Source organism: Corvus kubaryi, unplaced genomic scaffold (genome assembly GCF_017639235.1).
Source record: "Corvus kubaryi isolate FWS band 111438036 unplaced genomic scaffold, C.kubaryi_AGA036_p1.0 137, whole genome shotgun sequence".
In the NCBI taxonomy this organism is placed as follows: Eukaryota; Metazoa; Chordata; class Aves; order Passeriformes; family Corvidae; genus Corvus; species Corvus kubaryi.
In genome coordinates this window covers 21,306,739-21,333,195 of record NW_024580671.1, presented here as the reverse complement: position 1 = coordinate 21,333,195, position 26,457 = coordinate 21,306,739, and the positions used below count along the sequence as shown (strand labels likewise).

The 26,457-nt window shown below is 37.4% G+C and overlaps 1 protein-coding gene across 24 annotated transcripts in view; it reads left to right on the top strand.

The window, feature by feature from the left end:
• CADPS2 (calcium dependent secretion activator 2) overlaps window positions 1-26,457 on the top strand; it is a 294,985-nt gene that overhangs the window by 142,957 nt on the left and 125,571 nt on the right. For all 24 annotated transcript variants that reach the window (XM_042018140.1, XM_042018137.1, XM_042018148.1 and 21 more), the window contains exons 7-8: window positions 1,690-1,801; window positions 12,387-12,526. In XM_042018140.1, the coding sequence (XP_041874074.1) occupies window positions 1,690-1,801; window positions 12,387-12,526 (252 nt within the window). The remainder of the gene's footprint in view (window positions 1-1,689; window positions 1,802-12,386; window positions 12,527-26,457) is intronic.

Genomic DNA, 26,457 nt, shown 5'->3' with positions numbered 1-26,457 from the left:
ACAAACAAACCTGACAGCTGAGAGAGAGGGTGTAGCTATCAAAGTGCTTAGATTGTGTTTCCAAATTCAAGGCAGCATTCTTCCTGAATACCGGGATCTGGAAGCTAAAGTGAAGATAAAACTGTCCCATCTTTTATAAAGGTGCTTTCTCCTTGGAAATTTCATTTCTTTGTTGTGACAAAACATACCCCTGGCACTGCCACTGGGAAAAGCAGTAGTGCTAGGCATTGTCTTATCCTGCAGCTGCAGCATCTATCATCAGATCATAAACAGGTTTTCTCCCACTCAGGAAGGTAGTTTGTCTGAGTTTCTATTTCAATTACCACTTTGTGGAGGCTAAAGCTATGCACACCACAGACAGAATAAGCATCTATCTAACCTAGACAAAGCAAAGAAGACAGAATTTAATGCAAGATTCAGTTAATTTGTGGTGAACTTCACTTTCAGAGTCAGGCATGCTCAGCCACCTGTAGGACTGGTTTATACAGAACTGCTGCTTCCTTAAAGCTTTATTGGTTTTGATTGCATATTACTTTCTAGACTTGGTCTTGAAGTCTGTAACTCATGCTAGTTGAAGCATTTTCTTTTTCCCTAATAAATCCCTTTGCTGGAAAATTGCTACTCTATGTTCATGTTGCAATACTGGAGAGATTGTGTATTCTTGAATGTAAATAAAAATAACTTTCTAAATGAGGGCCTAAGATTTTGGCTTGTGTAATACATCCTTTTATAGAGCACACTCTTAAGGTCATTTGTTTTCTTTATTTTATTAGTTTCTGATATTTGTAGTATCTCACACAGTAGACAAAATCAAGAGAAATTGGAGCTGTGCTTAATTTTTGCATTTTGTTTGTGTCTAGTAGCATAATCACAGTCATTTTAATCTATGCAATGGCCTGCATGTGGTTGTTCAGAAATATGGAATAGATCATTGAAGGAAGTTGCAATCGAATTTGTATAACTATTGTTTTTTGTACCACTGGCACACAGGGAGGAGGGGGGAAGGCTCACAAACCAAGTGTCTTAACTGAGATAATAGATTAACAACTAGAAGTCTGTCTGCCTAATTAAAGTTCTCTAAAAGCATGCAGCCTTGTGGCAGTAATTATCTTGCAGAGCTATAGTCACTCTGATAATATTTTTTCCTATTATTTGCATTTGTGTTTACATTTTTCCTACATTCTCATATTAAGTTGTAACATCTCATAAAATATAAGATTTTCTCTGCGTAAGTCTCTTAATTTATTCATAGTGTGGTTGCCTGAAGTGAATTGAGACATGATTCTTTGCTAAATTAATTTGATTTGTATGCAGGATATAGTGAATATGTTTCATAGAAAATAGATCCCTATTTGCTTTCTTGCTTGGTTCTTTTTTCTCTATGAAGATGTAATTTCTGTTCTTTGAGTTTTGCCATTAAAAATTTTTGGATTGATGTTTTATGACAAAAGTCATACAGAAAAACTCTGATTTGTTTTATCACAGAGAAAAGCCATTCTTCTATGTCAATATTTGATCTTAGATGTTCAAAAATGTATCTCCATTTTCTCTCCCCTCCCCCTCCTCGAAAAGGTTTAAAATTAAGTTCCAGGAGTGCATTGATAAATATTCTGTAGAAAAGATTACAGTCCTATCACCCTCAGGCCTGTGCTCAGCCCCAGTTAAATTCTGTTGTTTTGTTTATTGCAGATGGGGAACCCAAGGGGATTTCACCACTACTCATCCTCGGCCTGTTGTCAAAGTAAAACTCTTTACAGAAAGCACCGGGGTGCTGGCACTTGAAGATAAAGAACTGGGAAGAGTGAGTATTATGTGTATACAAGAGAAATATGTGAGAAATGATGGGTGGAAGTGTGAATATTGATAAAACATACCATAAAATGCTATAAGGCCTTCAATACCAGCCTGCTCTGCTGTGCCTCTAGCAAACAGTGCTTTTTTTATATAAGGGTGACTTTTCCTGGTGTTCAAAACATGATAAGTTGACTTAAATTACCTTTCAGAAACTTACATCAGGCATCCATGGTGGTTCTCTTTGTCTTGTTTAAAACATCAATTTCTACATGATATATCAATGCTTTTAATTACTCAAATTAGGTGTGAAAGGGAGAGAGGTAAGACTTGGCATGTAATAAATGTAGCAAAAAATTGGAAAAAGGAAAGGAAGGACTTAAGTGGTAGAAGGATGAAGCAGAATGGGAGAGGAGTGAGGGAGATAATCTGTCAGGGTAAAATAAGAGCTTATTCTTGTACTCGATGAGCTTCTCCTCCGTTTTCATGTTTTCCTTATCTTGATGGGATACTCTGAGACTGGCTGAGTTAGTGAGAGGACAGTGATAATAATGCCAAGGTCATGGGTTCAATCACCACATGGACCATCCACTTAATAGCTGGACTCAATGATCATTCTGGGTCCCTTCCAACTCAGACTGTTCTGCAAATTCTGTAAATTTATCCTTCTTAGGCCAAAATCAAGAACTAGAGAGTGCAATGTATTATAGAAAGAAGAGGTAGGATGAATTAGGTGGAGAGGGTCTGCAAATCTCCCCCTCCTCTCCTGTTGAAATTTTCCCCTCTGACATGTAGCACATGGAAAATAGCTCACATTTTAATGCTCAGTTCTACAATCAGAGTCCTGGCTGTTTCTGATTCAAGCAAGCACAACTTGTTGGAAAGAGCAGAGCTCTTCTCCGCTTTGTGTCCTCTGAGCACAGGTGGTTATGCAAAGACACATTCTCCCATGCATTGTGTCACTTGTTAAGGTCAGGACTGTGTCTTCAGGATTACTTCTTGCCTCATCTCATATCCTTCTAAAGGGCTTCCAAGGTCACTTGGTCAAGGTGTAGGTGGGATCTGCATGGGGAAGGTTCCCATGGGGGTACACCCTGGCAAGAGCCAGACAGGTAGTGTGACAGGTACGAAGGAGCCACAGCTGTGCAGCTGAACAAGCCAGAGGCACCAATATCTGGATTCAGAACAATAAAAGAGACACTGAAAGGGTGAACTTGCAGGAGCTGCATAGTGTTACTAAATGCAGAGAAGTTTTGTCTCTGTCCCTTCTTGATCAGTCCTTTCAAAGAAGCAAAGGGTAAGTCAGTGCCAAGGTGAAGGACAGTGGAGGAGGGACTATGTGGCCACTGTGAACAGTAGCCAGCATACTCATTGCCAAGGAGTCAGAGAAGAAAAGAAGTATCATCAGTAGAAAGAGGCTAAGTATCACAGTTTTAGCAGGATCCTCTGTGTCTGTCTGCAACCTCAAATATCCAAACTTTGGGTACCAGCCCTGGCCTGCTTTCTTATGCTGCAGCTTGTCTGAGTTTCTAGGACAGGAAGTTAATATTAAAAATTTAGTTTTAAAGAATGAAAACACTTCAAATATAAAATATTGAATATAGCTTTTGCCTTGTGTCCTGTGGCCACAGCTGATCGGTTTGCGGGTTTTTCACTGCCTCCTCTCCCTGCACACTCCTGGCTGCCTTCTGACACATCTGTGTTTGTCAGCTGGTTGAACAAGTTTGAAGGTTTCTTGGTTGGGAGGGGTGAGGGAAAGGGAAGAAAATAGGTAATTGAGAGGGTATAGAGAGCTCAGTGCTCTGTTGGAGTCTGACCCAGCTTTCCCAGAGACAAAGCAAGTTATACTAAAGATGAGGTAGGGAAGAGCAATCTTCTCTTTCTGTTGTTGATTCTTACTCTCCTGGTATTCTTTGGCAGAGAGTCTGTTTGTTTTTATCAGATGCTCTGAGATTTGGCTCTGAGATAAGCCTATTAAAATAATTCCTTTTTGCTGTTTTTCTTTTTCCCTTGTGAAAAGGATAAAGGCCATCACCTTTTTTCCCCCTCACATTAAAGCTTGTGCTGAGATTGGGAATAGCAAACAGAAGTACCCAAGAGATGCCTGGACACTGCTTTTCCATTTTATAATCCACTTCTGATTTACCAAAAATGTCCAGCCCACATCCTTGCCAAAGAATACCTTCTGAGAAAGATAAGTCAGCAAAAGATAAACCTCCCACAATGACCCTATGTAGTGCACATGGTCCTTCGCAGTGGAAAATAACATAAAAAGGGCATGTTGGCTGTGCATTAGCCTGTTTGGGTGTCTGTCCTTCTGCACCTCCCAGGTCTGGTAAAACCTAGGGTTGCTGACAGACACCTTCCAGCTTGTGGGGGTAGACACTTAATTCAGGAGAAGAAAGAATCCTCCAACTTACTCCTCTGGTTTAACCAGAGTATTTGTGAGTGGTGGTTGCTAGTTTAAGGGGAGATTGGGAGAAGATCTGACAGAATTCTTACAAAATAATTGGCAGTACTATGTACTCTTACGGTACACATTTTAGCTTTCAAAGTCTTCTTTTGTTGGTGATGTCTTTGTTTTCAGATCTGAGAGATTTAAATTCAAATAGCATTTGAAAAGATGCAGAATCCCACTGGATAAGCTTAATTTTTATATTGGCAACTTTATGCTGGGTCATTACAATGCAGTGACTTGCAGGAGTTCATCTGATCAAGCTAGATTTGTTATCCTTGGAAAAGGTCTGAAGATACTTCCTACTGGTATTTTTCCTGTACTTAAAAATTCAACTCAAACCTACCCCTTCTGAGGTAAGCTTACTGTGGACGTTAATTCTCATCTATCAAGTACTTTCTTGACAGTGTGTGTCTTGACTTGATACCACTTTTCTACATTACTGAAGCTTGCATTTCCAATAACTTGCGGTTATTCTGAAGGTTTTGTTCTGTTTAATCTATAATTAGTAATAGAAGGCAGCATCAAGCTACATGGTTTGAATTTTGAACTTCTATCACATACTAAAAGGTTTCTTCTGCCACCAAGGCATCAGTTTTTTAGGAAAAGAGAAATATGGAGCCAGCAAAGGTTTCCCCAGAGCTGTAGAGGAGAAGGTATTTCCATTAAACCCATCTGTGCATAGTGATTTCTCTCACTTAGGAACTTAAGATGTAGACCCTGGTATCAGCAGGTCCCTCATTTCCAGAGAAGACACCGCTTATTTCCAGAAGTAACCAGCTCACTGAGGAGCAGAAGGGGTGCAGGCCTGTGCTTTCAGTAGAGAGAACAGATCATACTTACAGCTTTATATACTCCATGTTTGGAAGCTCAGGCTGGGGCCTCACAACCTCTGCTGCAGAAGTCACCAGGTCAGCACCAAATGATAGAAGGGATGTTGTCTTATTTAACAACTTCTCCCTTCAAAGCATTTAAGATGTGGTTAACTGAAAGGAAGTAATACTTCCTATGTCACTTGTCTGATATGGCTGTCTTCCTCCAAAAATACCAGTAAATCCAGTTGTGAATCTCAAGAGAAGATTTTCCTTGCTGCAGGATATTCTTCTGGCTTCCTGCTGACCACTTTCAAGTGAAAATAAATCTTAAACTGTATTCTCTGTTCTACACAAAGTGGAGAACAGTTGTACAAATTCAGTTTTCCACTGAAATTAAAAGCAGAGATGTAGGCTGCACAGGAGGGGAAAGGATGTTATTTGGATTTGGGTTCTGCAGAACATGAGCTTTTGGAGTGGTCTGTGTCTGTGTTTGTACAGACCTCTACATACAGTGACTTGAACCCCTGACTTTAACTTCTAGAAAGTGAGACAGGCTGTATCTTTGAAGCTAAACTTATTCTAATGAGGAAATGTTAAGAACTTACTTTAGTCAAATATCTTTATAATTTGTGGTACAGATTTTATATGACTGAAACTTATCTGGCCACTTGAATAATTTTTGTATATGCATACAGAAGGCAGAATTGATGTTTGCATTTGTACTTGCAACAATTGAGAAAGTGTGAAGAAGCCTTCAGGGTTTGGTGTAAATACTTCTGCAAAATCAGCCTGGTGGTTTCTGAAACACAGGGATCTGACACCACTTTTGCTTGTTCAGTACTTTGTGTATAAAGATGTTCAAACCTAGTAATTCAAAGTGACAGCCATTGTGCGTGCTTAGCACACATGTGGATACAATGTGAGAGCAGCAGGTGCTGTTTGATTGCTGATACTTTTTGAATATAAGAATATTTCAGCCTTGTCACTCTAACTATTCAATTAAAAGACAGCTATTGTCTCACAGCCTGCTTGTCACAGTCAGCTGCAGCCAGTAATAATTAGCTGTGCAGCTATGCTTTTTTGGGTTTTTTCCTTTAATACTGTTACTCTGTGTTTGATTTAAAATTATAAAATAGCAGTGCTGGCTAGGTACCTATACTCACAGGATTGCTGGGTTTCTGAATGTCGACTGCACTGGGCATGTTGTTTATCTTCTGTGCCGCATTCAAAGAGCCCCTGAGCAGAGACAGTTTCATTCTGTGACTGTTAATTTAAAGCCTGCCATCCTGGGGATTGTCTTTCTCCATGGCACTTTGAAATTACTGAGGTTTCTCAGGTCTGAGTTCTTCTGTCTTTCTTTTTTGAGTATGGAAAATGATAAGAGATTGCTTCCACTCCCACTTTGTCTCTTGTCCCCCAAGCAGTCTGCCTGTCAGCACTCTGTGATGTCTGTCCAAGTGTTATTGTTTCCATTCTAACGGGGTTCTCAGTAGCTTCTTTGAGAGTGCCTCTCATTGGAAATGCTTGAGATATTTTGTATTCAGGTATTCTCTCTCTTAGATATGGGGGAGAGGCTCTTTAGGCAGGACTCAAAGACTACTTTTATCAATTGCTAAGACCTACCAGAGTAAGTGTTCAGCCAGCACCATCAACAGAGGTTGATTGTATAAACAGTTCTTTATAATCAGCAGTATTCTAGATAGCCCTCTCACCATGTGCCTATTCAGTTTTTCTGTTGTATTTTGTTTCTTTTTAACCACCTGTTACCCAAAGCCTTGTCTTGGTGTTTCAGCTGTAATGCAATCATAGCCAAACAGCAAGAGATTACTCAATAGGTGAGATGATGGAGCATGCAGAGAAAACCCATCAAGTCCCTTGGTGATCGAGCTTTTATTAACCCATTCTTTAGGGGTTCCCAAGGTGATAACTTTTCTAAGGGAATTACTCTCAAGAGAGACATCTCCTTTTCCCCTTTCTACCTCCAAATTTGAGCCTCTTCTTGAGCTTCTTTTTCTGCAATCACCTGGTAGCAGGTTGTCATGACTTAATGCTCAGGGAAAGCAAGTGCAGTGCTGTGCTTGGCAGGCTGCTGCTAGGGCATTCGAGGGAACTTCTTGTCACACTGACAGCAGCTTCTGGCTTTCTGACATTAGCCAGTCTTTGGGCAAGGGGCTGACATAACACAGAACAGCTCCAAACTTTCAAGTTAGGGTAGAAGGTATCTTGAGAGGAGTCAGTAGACATTTCTATCAAAACCAGGTGTCCCATAAGTGAGGCTGGGGCCAGAGTTACACAAACTACATAACGTTAAAGGGTTTCTCTAGTCATCTATTTCATATCCCAAACCACCTTCAATAATTTTTGGTCTATAACTATTTTCAGATCAGTGAAACAGCACATATTTAACTAGATTTTTCTATCATATTTGTTCAGAGGATGACCAGCAGCATAAGTTTACATATGCCTAATAATAATGGGTACTTGTTTTATAACTTAAATTTTGCCTGTCCTCTCTGCTTGCACTGGCGTCTTTTCAAATTGCTGTGTTTTAAAACATGAAAGAAAATCCTTACATTGTATTAATTAGTCCTGTGGCATGATGAAAGCTTCAACAAATGGAGTTGAGGGACTATGTGATCTTACATGTCAAGCACTGGCTGTTTTTCATAGCTTTAAATAATCACAAATTGAGTTAGAAATGTCTCTGGTAGAGCATGGGAGTTAGAGAGTTTGGTTTCTCTAGTTCGTTGTGGGATTTGTTGCATGACTAGGAGTGTGTTGTTTATTCTGAACAGACCTCACAAAGCTGCTTATGATTAAGGCTGTGTGATGTATATTGAGTTCTCAACTGTTTGTAACTTAGCCAGACCTTAAGATAAGAGTTTGAAAGTTTTCATTCTATGTATGGTATAAGATAAAAAAGAAAATGCCCTTTTGGCCAGCAGCAAAAAACCAAACATTTTTAACACCATTTGTGTTCTGAAAGAGCACATCAGGCATGAGAACTTTTGTCTCATAAAATTTTCTAGCTTTCCTTTTGGAGACCATAGAGTTTGAAGAAAGGATAGGAAGCTGGATGCCAGAAGCAGGAGCAACTCCCTGGGGTATCGGGGCATGGGGCAGGATTGGGAGACACCAGGGCACCTCCATGCATCGGGAGCCTCCCTGGGGATGGGGCTGGGGCTGGGCTGAGGTTTGGTTTGCTTTCTGAAGATGACACAGGCTGTGTTATGAAGAGCAGACTGTGGATAAGCTGCATCTTCCTTTTTTTTTAAGGTTGTGTGGTATGGTCTGTACTGAAGGCCAGATAACTATTTTTTGTAATAGCATGCTAAACATCACCTGCCTCTTCAGCCAGGGCATTAAGATGCAGATCTTCTTCACTTTCATCATTTTTGCATGTGACAGTGAGCCAAAATTCAGCACAGTCAGCTCAGAATTACCATGATTACCAAGGTCTGGTGCCCAGGATCTGAAATTTCAAAATGTGTCTTAGATCATCCCAACTTATAAAATCTATCTCATCTCAAATACTTGGGTCAAAAGAGTGGGTAAATCTATCACTGAGGTTCAACTCTTGAATATCATGAGTTTTGGTGGAAGTAGGGGATGGGGAGCATCCAGAAAGTGGGGACACAAGTTGGCTGAAACTCAGCCACAAGTGTCAGAGGGGGGAAAAAGTAGAGAATATCTTGACTCTTGATTTTTCTTGAGGTGCTTACGACTTGCCAGTCTGCTTGCCTTCATTAGTCCCTTTTGAAGGCTGCCTATTCTTTTGACAGCAGGACAACTACAGCCATTAATGGTTAGCCTGAGAGTTTTATCTCAACATGGGAGTACCTGTTGGAGATATTTCTGAACAGGCTGTTCAATCTGAACCTTTTGCTCAATTATCTTCTCTGAGAAAACAAGACTGCCCCCAGTTTGGTTTGTTTAAGCTTTTAGAGTACTTTAGGCAACTCAGTCTTTCATACCTTTAAAAGAAGATATGATCAATGGGCCAAAAATAGAATTAATAGTTGCTTGTCTGGATTGACTGTTTGGCTCAGGTGTACTTAAATTAACTTCTTCCATTGTGACCCACCTGGGGACCTAAATACACAATGGAATCACAAAAATGATGGTTACTTAAGTTGTCAAATGATATTAGCTTCAGCGTCTTTCAACCTGTCATCTTTTAAGCCCAAGAGAGAAACATTTTCAGTCATTCACAGCTAACAAACAGTATTTTGAGAACATCACTTGCACAAATGCCTACAATGTTGCTCTATAGTATTTAAGATTTCTGTGTTTATTTTACATCCAGGTGAGTAGAGGCATAAAGTGAACTTGACACTTTTTCAGTTACAGTGTGGTGTGAGGAAATGTAATGCTAGATAGAATTGGAACACGTGGTCAAGTATTTTTTAATGTTTATGAGATGATTGAATTTACTTAATTATCTCAACCCACACTGTTCTGATAGTATTAATTTGCTTTACATGAGTTGAAGCAATCCAATTCACAGCAACTATGTTCACTGTGTAGCTTTCTGGTCATTAACAGTTCATTGTACTTTTTAACATAGATTATCTGTTAGTATAATTATGGTAAACACTGTCCAAACTCTCTGTGCTGCTGCTGCACAACTTACCATGGTGATATCCACAGGTATATGAACAATAAAATAAACCAAAATAAAATAAATTAAAAGTTCAGAAATATATGATATAGTACAAAAATATATGATGCAGCAGAAATTTTATGAAATTTATGGAAGTTTTAGGCACAGTGAGGGTATCCTCTAGGTGATTATTATACCTGCCAGAGAAAACATGTGAGTTGATACCATTTCATTTTTTTAAAGTAGATTATGAAACAACCAGAAGATTAAAACCCCTTAAGCGTGCTGAAAGGAAATCTGAGACAGAATAACCCTAGAAAGCTTCTCAATGGACAATGGCAGTGACCTCACATTACAGTGTTCCATAGTGGAGAGAATGCTTTTAATAGAAATTTCAGCAATTTTTTACTTTTCTTATCAAGGAGCAGTTGCCAAGTGTTTTGGTTTCAGCGATTTTGTGGGAGCTTACAGGTTGTGCTGATGGTATGGTACACCGTAGTTATCATTGCCCCTAAGGGCAATATTAGTATGAAGGTTATTGCAAAGTAATTAATGCCTGTCAAATGCTTTGTGTGCATGTGCATACATGTGTTTGTGTGTAACAAAAAGTTTGATTACAAAGTTCTCTCAAGCTCTCATTGTTTAAAGCTGGAAGGCATGACAAAGTATAACCTAACACAGTGCATACTTAAACAGTCTGACAGATACTTATTCTTAGTGAGAGGTTTGAAATTGAAGCCCCATAATACTTCTTTAAAAATTCAGGAAAGGAATTGTCAGTACTGCAGATATAAATTAGTTATACTCTTGTCTGCTTTTATTTTCATCAGCATTCTAAAATCTCAGGAAGTTGACAGGAGAAAGATGTCACTTGAGATGCTTGAGCAGTAATAAGCTTTTACAGGACAACAGGAACTGCAACCTGTAGAAAAGGAAAAATTCTTAGCATCACCTGCAGTTCTATGTAAATACCTAGTGATTAAATGCAAGGAATGTATAATAGTTCTGTTTATATAATCTTGCAGTTAAAGGGATAACCAAAAATAATTTTCCCTTTGATACATCAGAACGCAAAGGTTGCCATGCTCATAATATTTTTAAATGTTTTTTTAACGAGTGCCTTTTACTCAGAATGAAAATCAGAACAAAGGAATAAACTCTGTTATAGATAGTGGTTTCTGTGCATTTGCAAGAAAAGAAAAAAGTAAACTCCTGGTTTGCTAAAATCAGAATATACTGATTCTTCTGCTATCTCTTTAAAAGGTACTGAATGTACTCAATAAATCTGACAGGTTATTTCTTCCACTGGTTTTACAAAGGTTGCATATTTGATTAGGAGTGATGCATCATATTTCTCTGCTTGAGAGGAGCTTGGAGCTCCTGATATTAACGGGATGCAGGGATGTGCTTCTGCAAATTATTGAGATGAGAAGCTGAAGGCCTTCCACTTAGGCCATCTTTCAGATGATTAGATCTGAATGACACTGTTGTAATATTTTTGGCTTAATAACGTCTTTTAGATTTATACCTGTTTGGACAGTTTTGCTCAAATACTTGATTTAACCTTCATAGTAACATGGGGGACAATATATTGTGTTTTAGATATATGACACAAGACACAAGTACTATGTGTAAGAACTTAACTTGATGGTTAACATAATAATTAATTCTGTTTTTCAGGAAATGAAAGATGTGAAGAATGGTACTTTTTAGAGTGTTGTTATTTTTGAAATGATAATGATAATTCAGAACTCCCTGAATGTTATGACAGACTCCCAAGTAATATGTTAATACTTTAGAGTCTAAAGTGGTTCAAAAGTAGTACTTATAATAAGAATGAAAGGAAATTATGTTCCAGCAGCATTTAACTGCTGAACATGTCGCTGTGGGTAAGGATTTGATGAAGCAGTAATTTTTAATTGTACTGGCTATACATTGATAAACTTTTTGGGTGGTAAATAAATATTTAACAACTTGTGACTAATATTAGTCTAAAATTAATTGTTAGAAAATTCAAGAAATTTATATAAATGTTTTAAAAAATAAATCTTTAAAATTCAATGGTTTGGGGTTTTTTATGTCTATCACTGTAGATTAAACAAAAGGTTTGTGTCATATCACATGTGAATTGTACATAGCATCTTACATTTATTATATTCCATTTGCAGCAAAGATGCTTTGGAATTCATCTACAATTTCTGTGTTTTTTTACTAAAATTGACTTTTATTAATGCTATTGATCAAAAACTGGAGACAGTAACAAGACATATGCTTTGGTTATCTTCTCTCAAGTAGTGCCACTACTGAGGGCTGATCTGTTACATAATGCTACAAAAAATTGCTTCAAAAGGTGTTTCCAGCAGAGCATTGACTAATGTAAAAGTTTAGGTTCCTGTTTAATTCTACATGACCCTTTTGAAATGCCAACTGTTCTTTTTTTTTTAAAAAGCTCTTAATTCAGAATGTATTAACAGGAGGAAATTTTATTAACTCATAATATGAAAATACCCATTTATAAGAGAAGGAAGGAGTTAATTTTTGAAATTCGTCTGTTACAATAAGATTGATTCTGCTGGTTTATTAGATTTATGAAATCTTTTTTAGTCATCTTTCATATTGGAGGAGATGCAACAAGAATCTTCACTGCTTAGATGTTTCCATTAAAGATTACCAGGGGTGTTTTTTATTAGCTTGCTGAAGTTTATCTTTTCATGACTTGCAGGTAGTGTTATATCCAACGTCCAATAGCCCAAAGTCCCCTGATCTGCATAAAATGATAGTTCCCAAAAACAGTCAGGACAGTGACCTGAAAATTAAACTGGCGGTGAGAATGGATAAACCACCTCACATGAAGCACTGTGGGTAAGTGTCCATTTCCTGGCTGTCTCTATTTTATTATTTTGTCTCACTGTGCCTGTGTTTTTACGAAGTGTATCTAAAACCATAAAGTTTTTAAAACCTTATAAATTTGTAAAACATTTCCTATAGTATGGTATTGTGTTACATCTGCATTTTATACATGAAGTTTGGACTAGTCAGGAATAACATTCATTTCAGATGTTCAGTGATGTGTTAAGACAGATGCTGAGCTAGGTCTGAAATGGAGAACTAAGAGTACAGTCTCATTTAGATACTGGTTTTGAATGTTACAATTTATGGGACTTGGCTAAATATTTAGGAGAAAAATGTTTTTCCATTAAAATAGGATTAATCATATACCTGAATGGAGTGATATTTGCCACATAGTCTCCCCTTTCTTTCTCTGTCTGTTGTATGGTCTTTCTCTTGAAAAAATAGTATGTATGAATGCCAGTTTAAGGATGTTTTTCTGTCTAACACTGAAACTATGTGGAATAGATTATTCATAAAGACAGCTCCTTTAATCGACTGCCACCGCTATTCCTCAGCCCAGCTGCAAGAACAGGTAGTGTTGCTAAAGCAAGTCTGTATCTTTTTTATAAAGCAATCGCAAAGAACCAATATACTGTCCATGCTATTTAGATTTCTTTTTGGGCTCCTCCTGTTTGTGTTCTGCTCATTGTATACAGGCAGTAATTGCCAAAGTTTCCTATATATGATACTTTCTTTAAAAAAACTACCAAACTGACTGAAGTTTTGTCAAAGTGTTAATTAGTTGGGCTCAGATTTCCCATGTATCAATCTTGTCCTTCATTTTGGTTTTGTGAAACTTAGACACTTATGATTAGGACTGTAACAATGTGACTTGCTAGATGGAGACCTGTGACTGGTGACCAGGAGTTACGAGGAAAGAGAGGGAAACTAGTCATAGAGTCAGGGGGGAACTGGAGCTACTGTGCTTGGAGACTGGAACTGAGATGAGAAAACTTCAAAGCAGGGCAGCAAATACATAAGGGAAATGGGATAATGTAGCAGGAGAGAGCAGGAAGACTCAGCTGACATGAATAAGCTGGAGTAGAGAGGAGCTGGAGAGGAGAGAACAGTGTTTGTACTAAAGCATGATAAAGCATAAAGCTCTCCTGTGAGTCCCACCTCCTGGCCCGTTCATTTGCACTCACCAAACACCAGTGAAAGGGTTTGGTGATGGTGGCACACCTTTATCTAGATCCAGCCCACCAGCATGGATTCAGTTTCCTGCTGCTGAAAGGTTTTCAGCCCGTTGGCAGTAGTGCAGGATGCAGGGAGGCACGGTGCTACCTGCCCTCTTCAGCAGGCTTGTCAAAAGGCAGCATGGAGGCAGGCTGACTTAAACCACATCAGCAAGGAATGATGTGCAGCATTTTCATCTGCACATGACCTGGTTCAATTGCAAACTTCACCCTACACACATCAGGGGTGTTGTGCTGCCATGCCCCTATCCTAAGCAATGACTAGGAGAAGTTCCCATTTTGGATCAGGTCACTGGTAATGTTGGGGTCATGCTCTCTGCACCCCCAGTTAGAGTGTAACATGCAACTGGATCCAGCAACAAGGAGAAGGCTCCAACACTTCCTCTCATCATGCTCCTCTATTTCCCCAGAGGCTGTCTTGGCAAGAAGATGTTCTTCTGGGGTCTTCAGAGGGTCTTCTAGCCCCCCCAATTCAGTTAACCTTGCTGGTTTATATCAGTAGTCTTGTCTGACCATTAAAGAACCTCATCAAATATTGTTGTCAGTAATTTAATTTAATCGTTATCCATTTCATCTGCTGCTGATGGTTACTTCCTCAGATTGATTTTGAATACTGATCTCCTGGCACAGTTGTTTACTTCTGCATTTTATTTCAGGATCACTACTGTCACTATTCTCCAGGCAGATATTGTAGTTCTTCCCACCAAAAATGCTCTAGGTCAGTCATCATTTCCACTTCCTTATAGCTATTAGCTGTAATGATTATTACCTGCATACTTGTTAAGAAAAGTTAGGGCACGAAGGGATGTATGGACTTGTCCCCCATTAATATATGTGAAATGAAATAAAAACTTAATAATTCCTTCAATAACTGTTGAAGAGATTGATGAAGTATTGTAGAAAACACTGGAGTTGCAGTGAAGAGGAAGGAAGAGGGTATTTGTTTGGAGGGAAAAGAGCACCTGCTAGTAGAATTCTTAGTATATACAGTCAGGAACTATTAATATTACAAAGAGCCATCATCCAGGAACTCTCTGCAGCCTTCTCTTGACTTCCTGGGTGAGTATAAGTATTAAGTGGTCATTTGCTGGTTTTTTTCAAGAGCGATTCCCACTTGCTTTAATACACATATTAAAGCTGCTCTGGTTCTGAGCTCATAGTGTGTTATCAGGGAAATCTGCATTTGTGAAGAGACTGGATATATGTGATGGATGATGGACATTATCATCAGAAAGGCAAAGGAATATTTTGCAGTTAAAATAGTTGAGGGTTGCTTGGAAGAAACTGGCTTTTATCCCCATTTGTTCTGCACAGAAGTTTCCTATAAGAGACTGAAATGTTTCCACCTACAGTAACTGATGTTACTTGTTTCCTGTGTCCAGTTTGATAAACTGGAATCTGATTTTATAGAGGTGGTCAACACTCAGCTGTTAGCTGAAGTCAGTGGAAATGGGACTTTAAATACTCATTGTGCTGTACAAGTCCAGGTATCCTAAAAATTAATCTCTGAAGCCTAAAATTTTTAGTATTTCAATTGTCCTGTTATCAAGGGACAGTAGTACCACCTCCCAGGATCATACACATATGAAGATAAATCTTTGGAAGCATCTGGTAGAAAAGGTTCCCACACTCCAGAGGAGCTAGGGGAGTGGAAGCATCGTCACTTCGCTCTGCCAAAGGCTTGTCCTCTGCTGGGCAGGGTTATAACAGTGCCAGGCTCTGCAATTCCCTGGAAAACCTGTACAATGTGGAAATGCAAATATCAAGTCTCTCTGTAAAGCAGTGTTTGCATAAAACATAATGAAGGAGGCCATAGGACAAAATAAAGTGCTGAACAGCTCAAAGGCAGCTGCTGCTATCCTGAATAGTGAAAACAACTGGGAGGTTTTTGTCTATGTTATTTATGTTTTATTTGATTTTATTTGATTGTTAGAATGTGGTCATATATTTAAGTACCGTGTCATAGAGTACACAAAAGAAAGGGATATAGAAGGATGACAGAATGTGATCATCCTTTCTCCTGGAATTTCATCATGTCAGCAAGTTGAATTTTACAAGCTTTATAACAGAGTTCTAGTGTAGTTAGTGTGTTCAACCCAGCTAAGTTCTAATTCTTCATTGTATTTTTCAGAAGCTTTATCCTTAACCAAAGTTTGAACTAGACAACGTAATGTTTTCTGTGTGTCAGTCTGAGTTAACAAACTAATGTACAAGATTCTTATGTCTCTTAGGAAAAGAAGGCAATCTGTTAGTATTACGTAATTATTTTCAGTTGAGAGTCTCAAAAGTGCTTCCGAGTTGAATTCCAATTTTATCCCACAGCCAATTGCAGAGGGATGGGTTTTAGTAGATTAATACTCTATCTAATTACAATAAGACACAGTTTTTTTAGATATGGGAACTGTGCCCAAATATTTCAGGTTCTGCAGGGTTGGGAAAACCCACAGGCCCAGTCAAATGGTGGATTTTCAATTTTATCTCTTCAGAAAAGTCTTTCCTTTTTAAGACTGACTTTACTTACTGACACAGGATATGCTGGAAGACTTCAAAACTTGTCTTGCATTTATGCTTCAAGAATACTGAATTCTACAAATTTTACTGCTGTGTACTTCAGTCACAAATAGTATTCTGGACTGCATCACCTTCAGATCATGTTCTCTCTGATTTCCACAGTCATAACCAAAAATTATATTTTAAATTAGATTATAAACTCGGGATTTTTAATTATGAATTTTAACCTTTCTAAGAGCAAGAAATAAAAGTCTTTATGACTCAACACTACTGTGAATCTCAATTGCAGTTCATTTGTACTTCTCCAACAAAGAGGTTTATGTTTATGTTGACACATTCATACAGTTAATCTAGTGTTACTCCACAAATATGATTTCAAAAAAACACTTGCTCAAGGAAACAATTCATGTTTTTTCAATGTATTCTGTTACATGCTTTAAAAAAATTGAACACTATTATACATCTTACAGTAAACATAATCCTATTACTTATTTTACATTTTTATTTTTATTCTTACATGAAAGGCTCTCAAAGTAGTAATTAATCTGAAAAGGTATATAAATATCCTTTTGTATCTGAATCCTGTCAGTATATTACAAGGCAAAGCATACACAGCTAGTCTGAGTAGTGACAAGGTAAATATTGCTCATTAAGGGGGATTTGTAGAACAGTTCCAATTATTGACAATTCATGATATTTTAGATTCCTTTCTCATAATTTGTATTGCATTTGTCTTCTCATAGAATGCGGTAACCTTTCCCTTATCTAAAATGAAGAGCACATATGAGATATTTTTTAAATCTCCTTTATTTAGTAAAGCAAATATCCATACAAAAGGAGATTTTTTAGCATTTCTAATATTTTTTTCTGTTGCAATCTTGAATCTAAAACAAACCATCAAAGGAAAGGAGTAAAATTTGAGCTAAAAACTTCCTCTATAAAATACTAAAAACCTGTTTCTTTCTGTTGAAAGGTCTATTTGTTAGAATAGCAGCATTAGGGAGGTACTGTTTGCTTCAGGAAAGCTCAATTGGATCTCCTTAATTCCTAATTATTTTAGGGTTGAAAACCCCAGCAGGACCGGTTAATTGACTCAAGATAGGTGGGTTACTCTAAATCCCTTCTCTAATGCATGGGGGTTTTTTGATGTGCCTTTGCACATCTGTGTGCATTTAAATCATGCATTATTTTAAAAAGTAGATTGTGTGCCTGTTTAGTTGTATCTTAGCATAGCCTAGTGGTTACTAAAGGGTATTATTCTATTGCTTCCAATCTAGAAATAAAAAAAGGAATACTGGGATTTTTTTTTAAAGCTTGCTTTTAAAGGATTAGTAATGCTCAGTGGTCTTACAAAAAAAAGAAAAAAAAAGGAAAATAAATAATAAAATAAAATTAAATTCTTGCAAATTGAACAGCCTGAACAGGACAATATTACAAAGTGGTATTATTTGGGTTTGACTTCCAAAGCGAAACATTTCAGCCTAGCTCTTGTCCTGAACTTTTTCCAAGATTTGAAGGGCAAAATTCATTCTTTTATGTTCTGTTCTGCTTTCTGCTATGACACGTTTCATATGTAAATAATGTATCTTTTAATTTCTTAAACTTTTGCATTTGGAATAAACATTCTGCAAGCACTTAGAATTTTCTCTCTGTCTCTCATCTATAAAGAAAGCATTTTGGTGACTTCTTTAAATTTGTGGTCTCCATAATAGTAAGGAATCTGTGTGAAATCATATTGCTCTCAAAACTTGATGGTTTTGGGTTTTGCTTTGTTTTTGTTTTTGGGTTTTTTTTTATGGTTGTATTTTTTGAGAATATAAGATCACCATTAATTTGCTAACTCCTAAGTTTTTTCTCTTTTGCACTTGCAATTGGCTGAAGTGCTCTTAGGACAGTATTTATGAACAGTAAATATAGCTAGTGGTTCCTGAATGTGACAGAAGAATCACATTTCTCCTCCTTCTGCTGTAGTTTTAGAACTGAAGGATATCTGTGAGACAAATGCTCTGGTTAGCAGTCTTCTAAGATGCCGAATTAGAAGATAAGTAATTTTTTCCTCTCATTTTTATGATATTTGTCACCTATCCTTAGAGAGAAAGATGAGTATAATCTGGTTTGCAGCTGAGTGAAATGAAACACGGGAATAAACAGAGATCACCCAAGGTCATGGGCAATTTGGTGACAAAGCTGAGGGTAGCACTGGAGTCTGCTGGCTTCTCAGTGGTAGGGCTGCCGTGCGTGCCTGTTGCCTGGATAAACTGCAGTCACTGCTGCTACTGAGCTCACAGCTCAGCTGAGAAGAGCCACGGGGGCACTGAAGTCAGCCAGAAGGAGGCTGGTGCCAGCTCTTACAGGCTGTTTGTTCATGGTCACCTGGCAAAGAAGAGCAGGACAAGAAACAGAATTACCTTTACAATTTGAAGATGTGTAATCTGGGTTTGATCTGAAGATGAGATCTGCTCCCACAATCATGATTTCAGAAAAATATGCAAGGTGAATACATTGCAATTACTCTATTGTAATTATGGGTTACTTATGCAGATAATGTAAGATGTCAGGAATACAATCACACTTCTCTTAGCAAGTACTGCAAGCTCCCTGTCACAGATAAGCCTTTGTAATTTGAAATGTGTCAGTCCTTAGTCTCTGAGCCAAAACACACAAATATGTCAGAATAACTCTAAAAAATCTGTTTTACCAACAGTAAAAAGATGAAATAGAAAGAAATTTTTGGCTCATTTAAACTTCAAGTTTAATTTTTCTTAAATGAATAGGTGTAGAATTGCTTCAAAGTGAAGGAAAGTGTTAGAAACCTACAATAATACCTAAGATGTTTGCAACATCTTAGAAAATTCTTACTAATGCTTGTTATTATATGTTAATACGAAGCATAGACTTCTTCAATTAGTACTGCTTTCTATGAGATAAAACTTGGTATATTATTTTTCAACAGTTACTGAAAATATGTTTCTCCTTAATGTTTTCCTCTTTCAAAAGCAAGAGCTGATTATCTTAGAGATTCCTGTTGGTCTTTCATTTCTTATAAACATAGCATGAACCAAATGTTAAAATACTCAAATGCTTACCTAACTACAGCATTTCTTTATCTACATATGTAAACTCCTCTGGATCCCTTTATAGTATTTGATTTGTCTTTCCAAGCTCGTGTGCTGCCTATCTGGTTGTAACCATAAAGTCAGCATAGTAGCACCATCTAGCTTTCTGTTTGCTGCTATTGCATTTCTTCTTGGAAAAGGGTAGCAGAGCAATGACTTCAGCTACTGCCTCGAAGAGCAAAGTTCTCCCTGTCCCTTGGCAGAATGCTTATTTTTTGGTTTGTGAATGTCAAGACCAAGAAGCATAGGAGAAGTCCGATGGAAGAAACTGTTGAGTTTGTTTGAATTTTGCAAGCTTTATATAGCATCAGATAATTTGGAATTCTTTTCTGATCATTTAATCATATGGCCTCACTATAGCAGCCAAAAAATTTAGGTGTTTAGGCTTTGTAAGAGTTCTCTGAGTTTTCTCAAAGCAACTGCTATGTAGGGTGGGATACCTTGACACGTTGGTTTATTTAAGTGGTTGGCCTAAGACACTGGCTATTGAAAAACAGGAAAGGTACACTGGAGGTAGTAAGGTAAACTTCTCTCTGTATATATTGCGCTCAGAAATATCTCCTAAATTAAAATATCTCCTAAATTAAAATAAATGCCCTGTGACCAGATGCAAAGCTTTGAAAAGGTGAACTACCAGAACAAGAGGTGTGCTTCAGGCATGTCGTCTTTTTCTTCTGCCTATTTCACAGTTTCTGAAATCTAAATTCAGGTAAAAGATAAACTGCATAGCTGCCCAAGTGAAAGTGCCCTGGTCTCCTTTTATTTTAAATGAAACTCAGACTAATTTGATAGATAGTAAGACATTTTTGCTACAAGTAACAATACAATTAGGAGAAATAACTTCATTTCTACTGGTATTTCTGGGGTTTCCTACTATACTGATCTTTATATAGTAGTTTCTATTTATATAGTTATGAAGATGAATAAATTCATCCTTATTCAAATCTTACAAAATTCAATAAATATTTTATATTAAATAAACATCACTTATATTAATTCCTGTGAGAATTTTGTCTACACTGGTGACTTTTTAGGATTTGTGTTGTCCTCTAACACATACAGCTTGTTCTGTTTGGCAGCAGACGTGCTCCATTTGTATTTTTAATACCTCTGGTTTTGTTCAAAAAAATTTCTTATCCTAAGAACAGTAGTTAATATCTTTGTCATTTCTTCTACAATTACTCCTAATTAGTCTCAAATACATTTAGAAGGTAAATCTTTCTAAAAATGCCTGAGAGATTGCCCACTGCCAGCATCAGGCCTTCCAGTTTCTTTGAGATGACCAGCAATCCATATACAAATGAGAGATTTTTCGACTAGCTTTGTGCCATTTGAAACTCCTCTGTGAAAAGATAATCCTCAGCCAGTCTTCTTCATGTTTGGGAAAGGGATGCCTACCTCAAAGTGAAGATTTGTTCTTGATTCACTAACCAAATAACAAAAATACTCCTGATTCCTGTCTGTCACAGTCATTGCCTTGTGAAATCTTGGTACAACATGTTGAAACACTGTGGGATGCAGCAGTCTGCTGTAAGATGATCCTGTCACAGGAATTGTGTGTATTCATCTCAGCTGCGTCTAAGTAAAACTTAGTCACTCCCTCTCACTATGATTTTATGTTGTGCACAGTTTTTTTTGTCTCTCCATTTGTTACCGGCAAATGGGATGCAACAATGTTTGCTTGGTCTAGCTGGCCTCTGTAGTGCCCAAGGTGTCCAAAGAACCTCATTCTCATCTACCCACACAGAGGAACTCTTTTCCAAAGAGTACCTTTTAAACTAATGAGGATGTCTGGAATACAGAAAATGAACAAAAGCATATATCTCTGAAGGGAATTCTCTCATAAAGAAACTTATTTAAGAAGCAAAAGTGAGTTGGAGATTGCTTTTACTGTAATTGAAGAGGTCATGGGGCTTGGTAGCAGAGAGAGGGAGACATAGTATTTGGCCAAAACCCAACACAAAACCAAAAAATTGACACTGTGATGCCAGCACCTGCACTACAGAACTGTTGGGGTCACTCACATGTTCACAACACTTTTGAATTAGAGTTGGCTCATGTTCAGGCTCAATGCATGGACAATGTGACCTTGTATTTGCTTGCCATATACCTTTGAGACACTGGGCAAAAGATTTCATTGTAATTTCTGACAGGAAGGTGTAAAGAAGTACCAGAGTTTCAGGTGAGTTTATTTGACTTCAAAGACAAAAGAGGTGTGAACTACAAAGTTTCGTTTCCTAATCCATGTTCAGTCTAGACCTAGCATGACAGTCTCAGGTTTGATCAAGACAAGCACGGTAGCGGTAGGTGGTTCTGTAGTGCTGAAGCAAACTGTATTAAGGCCAGGTCTTTACCACTCACGGAAGGTATGTTTTGTGGCTGATGAAATAGGCTTTGTTTGAATTTCAGACAGTGGACTGTTGAAGAAAAAAAGGGGGGTTGGTAAAAAAATGTGATCAGCACCTGAAGTATACAGCACAGCAAATACCACTCAGGAATTACCATTCAGGAATGCCTGCTCCTTACTTTACATCAGGGTGTGCCAAAGTGTCATCTAACATCCAGCACCACAAATCTGTATGTGTAGATCATATTTTCTCTACTCAGTGAAAAATCCTGAAGAAGAATATGTCACAAACTGCTATAAAAAGTATCCTGGCTGCAAACTTCAGAATACTTCATTAAATGTAGTCATTGCTAAACACCTTGTACTGGAAAGGGCTGGTATGACTGATCTGTAAGTTAACTACTGCATGAAGTTAACATGATTCCTTTGAAGCCGTAAGAGCTTTTCAATAAAATTTACGAAGAGGATAATATCTTTCTTTTCAAGAGTAAGTCCCAGACAGTTGCTGACTCTGAAGATCCAAGACCCTGGGCCCCTGAAGACAAGCGTGTGAGAATCCCTTTTTGCAAAATAAAACTCATAAATCCCAGCACAGAGTAAACCCAAGTACTTCAAAGACTTCTGACATGTGGAATGAGACTACTGGGAAAGTAAAGGAAAACTAAAAAACTAGAACAGTGGATTTATTTTCTGCAGAAATATTGGTCAAATTTTGGCCCATCATGAAAAAGCAAATTTAAATTGGATTCAAAAGCAGTGGTGTATATTTTTTGTTTATTTTGTCTGGAGTCAAAAATGCCATTCATGTAGCTGTAGCTATCTTATCTTGCTAAATTCTGACAAACCTGTCCTCATTTGTACATTCATAAAGGAACATGTATATATTAAGGTCAAAATTTCCTATATACGTTATAAGCTGCACGTTTAGTTATGCATGAAGGTGTTACTATTATTATACCAAGGTGTCTCATGTAAGTATTTTCTGTTATGCTACTTTGTGCTTAATGCTGGTATTTCATTGTGCTAAATGAATGTTAGCATCTTGCCATGGAGAAAAGTGCTAATGTGATAACTGTTTTCATTTAAATGATTTTACTATTACACATTTTTGCAAAATCAATTTACTATAATCAGTTACTTTTTAAAAATGAAATTGAACTTCATGAAAAATGACACATTAAAATTACATTCATGATTGATTGGATAATGATAATGGGTTAATGCAAAATTACTATGGAAGGAAGAAGCCAAAGTGTTTATCCTGCTGCTAGATCCTTAGAGAACAGATTATAGCTATGAGCCTGATTTTCAGTGCTTCACACAGTAATTACTTCTGAGAGGCACAGGGAATCTTTGAAGACCTTAATGATATGTCACTGCCACTTTAATTGCTAAAAGAAGCCAAGAGAATCCTAATTGCTAAGAGAAGCATTACTAATTAAGGTGCCATTCTTCATTTATTCCATAGTAATTAATCTGAAATATTTGTAAAAGCTGAGATATAAATTTAGATCCAAACTCACTTAGCTTAATCACAACAGATTTCATGTGAAAAATATCTATGGATTAGGTAAGGTTGATAGTAAAACTTACAATACTTCTTTTCTTATGAAAAATTTTGGTTTGCTTTTGCTCACAACTTTTTTAAAAAATGAAGTAAAGGAATTGAGAATAGATTTAAGAATCTGTTCTTATTAATATGTAATTTATATTTAAATTGTGATTGTAGTCTCGCATTAAAAAATTATTACAACTGTTTATATAGGGTGTTTCTTTTTTCATATTTCATCTTAAAGCTCCATGCTTCTGAAATGTTAAGATGGGCTTTCTTCAGCTCTGTGATGGACAGAGTGATGCAGGTTCAGTTGTGTATGTATTGTCTTTAGATTGTAACTGTAGCAACACTTGTTCAATATCCTCTTGCCTTCACTAGGATGGAATATGCGTAATTGATTAGGTATAGAAACTCCCCGTAATCAGTACTGCATGTGTGTCAAATTCTTCTTTGGTTTGTCTTTGCTAAAGTCCTTATTCAACCTTACAAAATAAGCAGTTGGAATGAGTGGTCATGCCTGGTACCTGTCCATTTCCTGCCTACTGGGTTTTGTACCTTGTTCTCTTCTCAGCCTTTAATGCAGTTACTCACAGTCTCACTGTCCTAAACTCTTCTTTTGGCATGGATTATCCCTTACGGTTTACCTTAATGGTGCCTTGCATTCATATGTAAATGCCAATTCTTTTTATTCTTGTCTCTGTAATATCTCAGAACCTATGACCAAACATCTCAGTGACCCATAGAACACCTAGGTAGACTTTTCTAGTCTGTACTATCAATTAACTTAACTTTTAAGCTCTTTAAATTCTTAATTTTAAAGCTCTTCCCGTCTCAACTTACTGGTCTTTGTGTGCATGTGCGAGGAAAAAAGATAAGTGAAAAACCTCTGCACATTAGAGAAGAGGCCATAAAGATGGTGTTGAGCTGTGCTGCAGCATCACTTAGAACTTGTCCTCATATTTTATGTGACTGACTCCTAATTCATATCTTCTCCACTTGGGCAAATTCGAATGCAGCATCACTGCTGAGAGAGCCTGGTCAACTGAGTACCTTCTAGCAACAGCCACTTGTTGAAACAGTGGGGTGAGATTCAGCCCTGTAGTAAGAGGGCTAATTGCATGTGATAATCCTACCGTGCAGAGAGAAGAATTAAAGAACAAATGGTTCAAAGAGCAGTAAATTGGACATTTCTGAGGCACCTATGAAGGATTTTTAGCCGCTGATGGCCACCAAAGTTGTTACTCGATAGAAAGAGATGGTAATCTGGAAGACCTGAACTCTGTTTGGCATTTGTCTCCTTGACTACAAAGGGAGCCAAGTGTGACGTGTGCCCAAACAGATCTGTACAGAGACTGAGTGGTTGCTGAGGATCTGGTAATCACCTCATATGCATTTCTGGGGATTTAGTTTAGTCTCTGTCATGTCTTGTCCTAGACTTACAGCACCCTAGTGGCTGGAATATGTGAGGTACACTAGCTGAGCACCACAGCTGATTTTATTTAATTCAAGAGGAGCCTTTTTCACCTGCTCTGAATCAATTCTGCAGTGTGAACCAAGTGCTGCAACTTTGGGGCAATGACGGGATTTTCTTCAAAAGCATGCTCCTTACTCAGACTGATTTACCAATGTAGATAAATCATTTTTTCTTTAGGTACTTGATTTAAGTACCTGAGAGTGGTTGGGCCAAACTGGGCAACATCTTCTACTGATGCCCATGTCAAGGGTTCCATTAAGGCTTCAATCCTGAAAGTACATGAAATACATGGTATAGTGTGAAATCTTGCATTTGTGCTTGTAAATATTTGCTTTTTTGGATTTTTGAAAAATAAAAAGAATGCAATCTAAACAGTCTTTCCTGGTTTTGGATATGCTCAAATCAGAACTTTGGAAAGTTACTAATGTGCAAAAAAATTTTTTTTTCTGTATTTTCATTAAAAAGAGCAAACCTGGTGGTAACTTAGAAGATGAAACGATGCAGTAATATTTTACTGAAAATAGACTTTAAGTTCTTTAAATTTTAGGGGAGGAATTGAGAAAATACTTTGATCTGTAGCTGGGGTTCTTTTCTAAAACACCAGGTAATACATTTTAAGTTTCATTTGCATGTGTTTTTTCTTCCAAGTAAGTAGACTAGATGGGCTATGTGGGTCAGTGCTATGTGGGTTGAAGGTAGTATTAAAAAATTAAACGTTGTCATGCTGTAGCAAAACATATGCCTTATTGGGGTCTTGCAGGGAAGATCATGATCTGAGTAATTTCATGGACGTGAGGTGAAATACAGGCAGGACTTTTTTTTTGACTATGCATCATTTGTCTTACTGAAATGAAAGCATGAAGTAGGCTGCTTTTTTTAATGCCATAAATGATGAAGAAATTTATCCTATCAGAGGTGTTCTAAAATTTGCAGTGATAAGTTCAGAGTATCAGGAACTTCAGAGTAACTCTACAGCGTAGTTGAGGAGACTCTGGTTTGACTGGAAAGTTCAGGTTGGCTTCTCCTGAAATTTCTGTATGCTATCTTTACACAGTTCCCATAGCTTTGGAAAAGTGTAATTCACAGCAAAATCTGACTTTTAGTTTTGCTTGAATTTGCTGCTCTGTAAATGCACCCAAAATATGCTGACAGTATCATTAGAATGAAATTGCGTGCAAGTATTCCTGCTTCTTAGCCTATTCCAGAATTATATATGGTAGACTCTATGTGTTATTTTGTATTATATTTTTATTTATTTCAGATTAAAATGTTTTAACTTTTGCCATCCAAATTTCTTTTGAAAGTTGTCCAGAAACTTCCCTTACATGCATGAGTCTGTAGTAATGAAGATGTAATTGATTATGAGATTCATAAGATTATGCTGTACATAGTCACCTAAGCAATATTCTTATTTTCCCAGTCTGCAGAACCAAACATCATTTCAATAATTGTTTTAGATTTGGTTTGTATTGCTTTATTCCATTACAAATAAGCATAGCACCCATATAATGCAGGTGAAAGATGCAGTTTATTTATTAGCCTTTCTCGTCAGGTGATCTGAGTTGTTTCTTGATACCATACACTAATCTGTGACATCAAATTTAAGAGAGTTCTTTTCACCTGACGTACGTTGACACTGCATATGGTCTGGCCTGGCCTGGCATTATTTCAATACCGAGAGTGCCAGTCCCATTAACTGCAA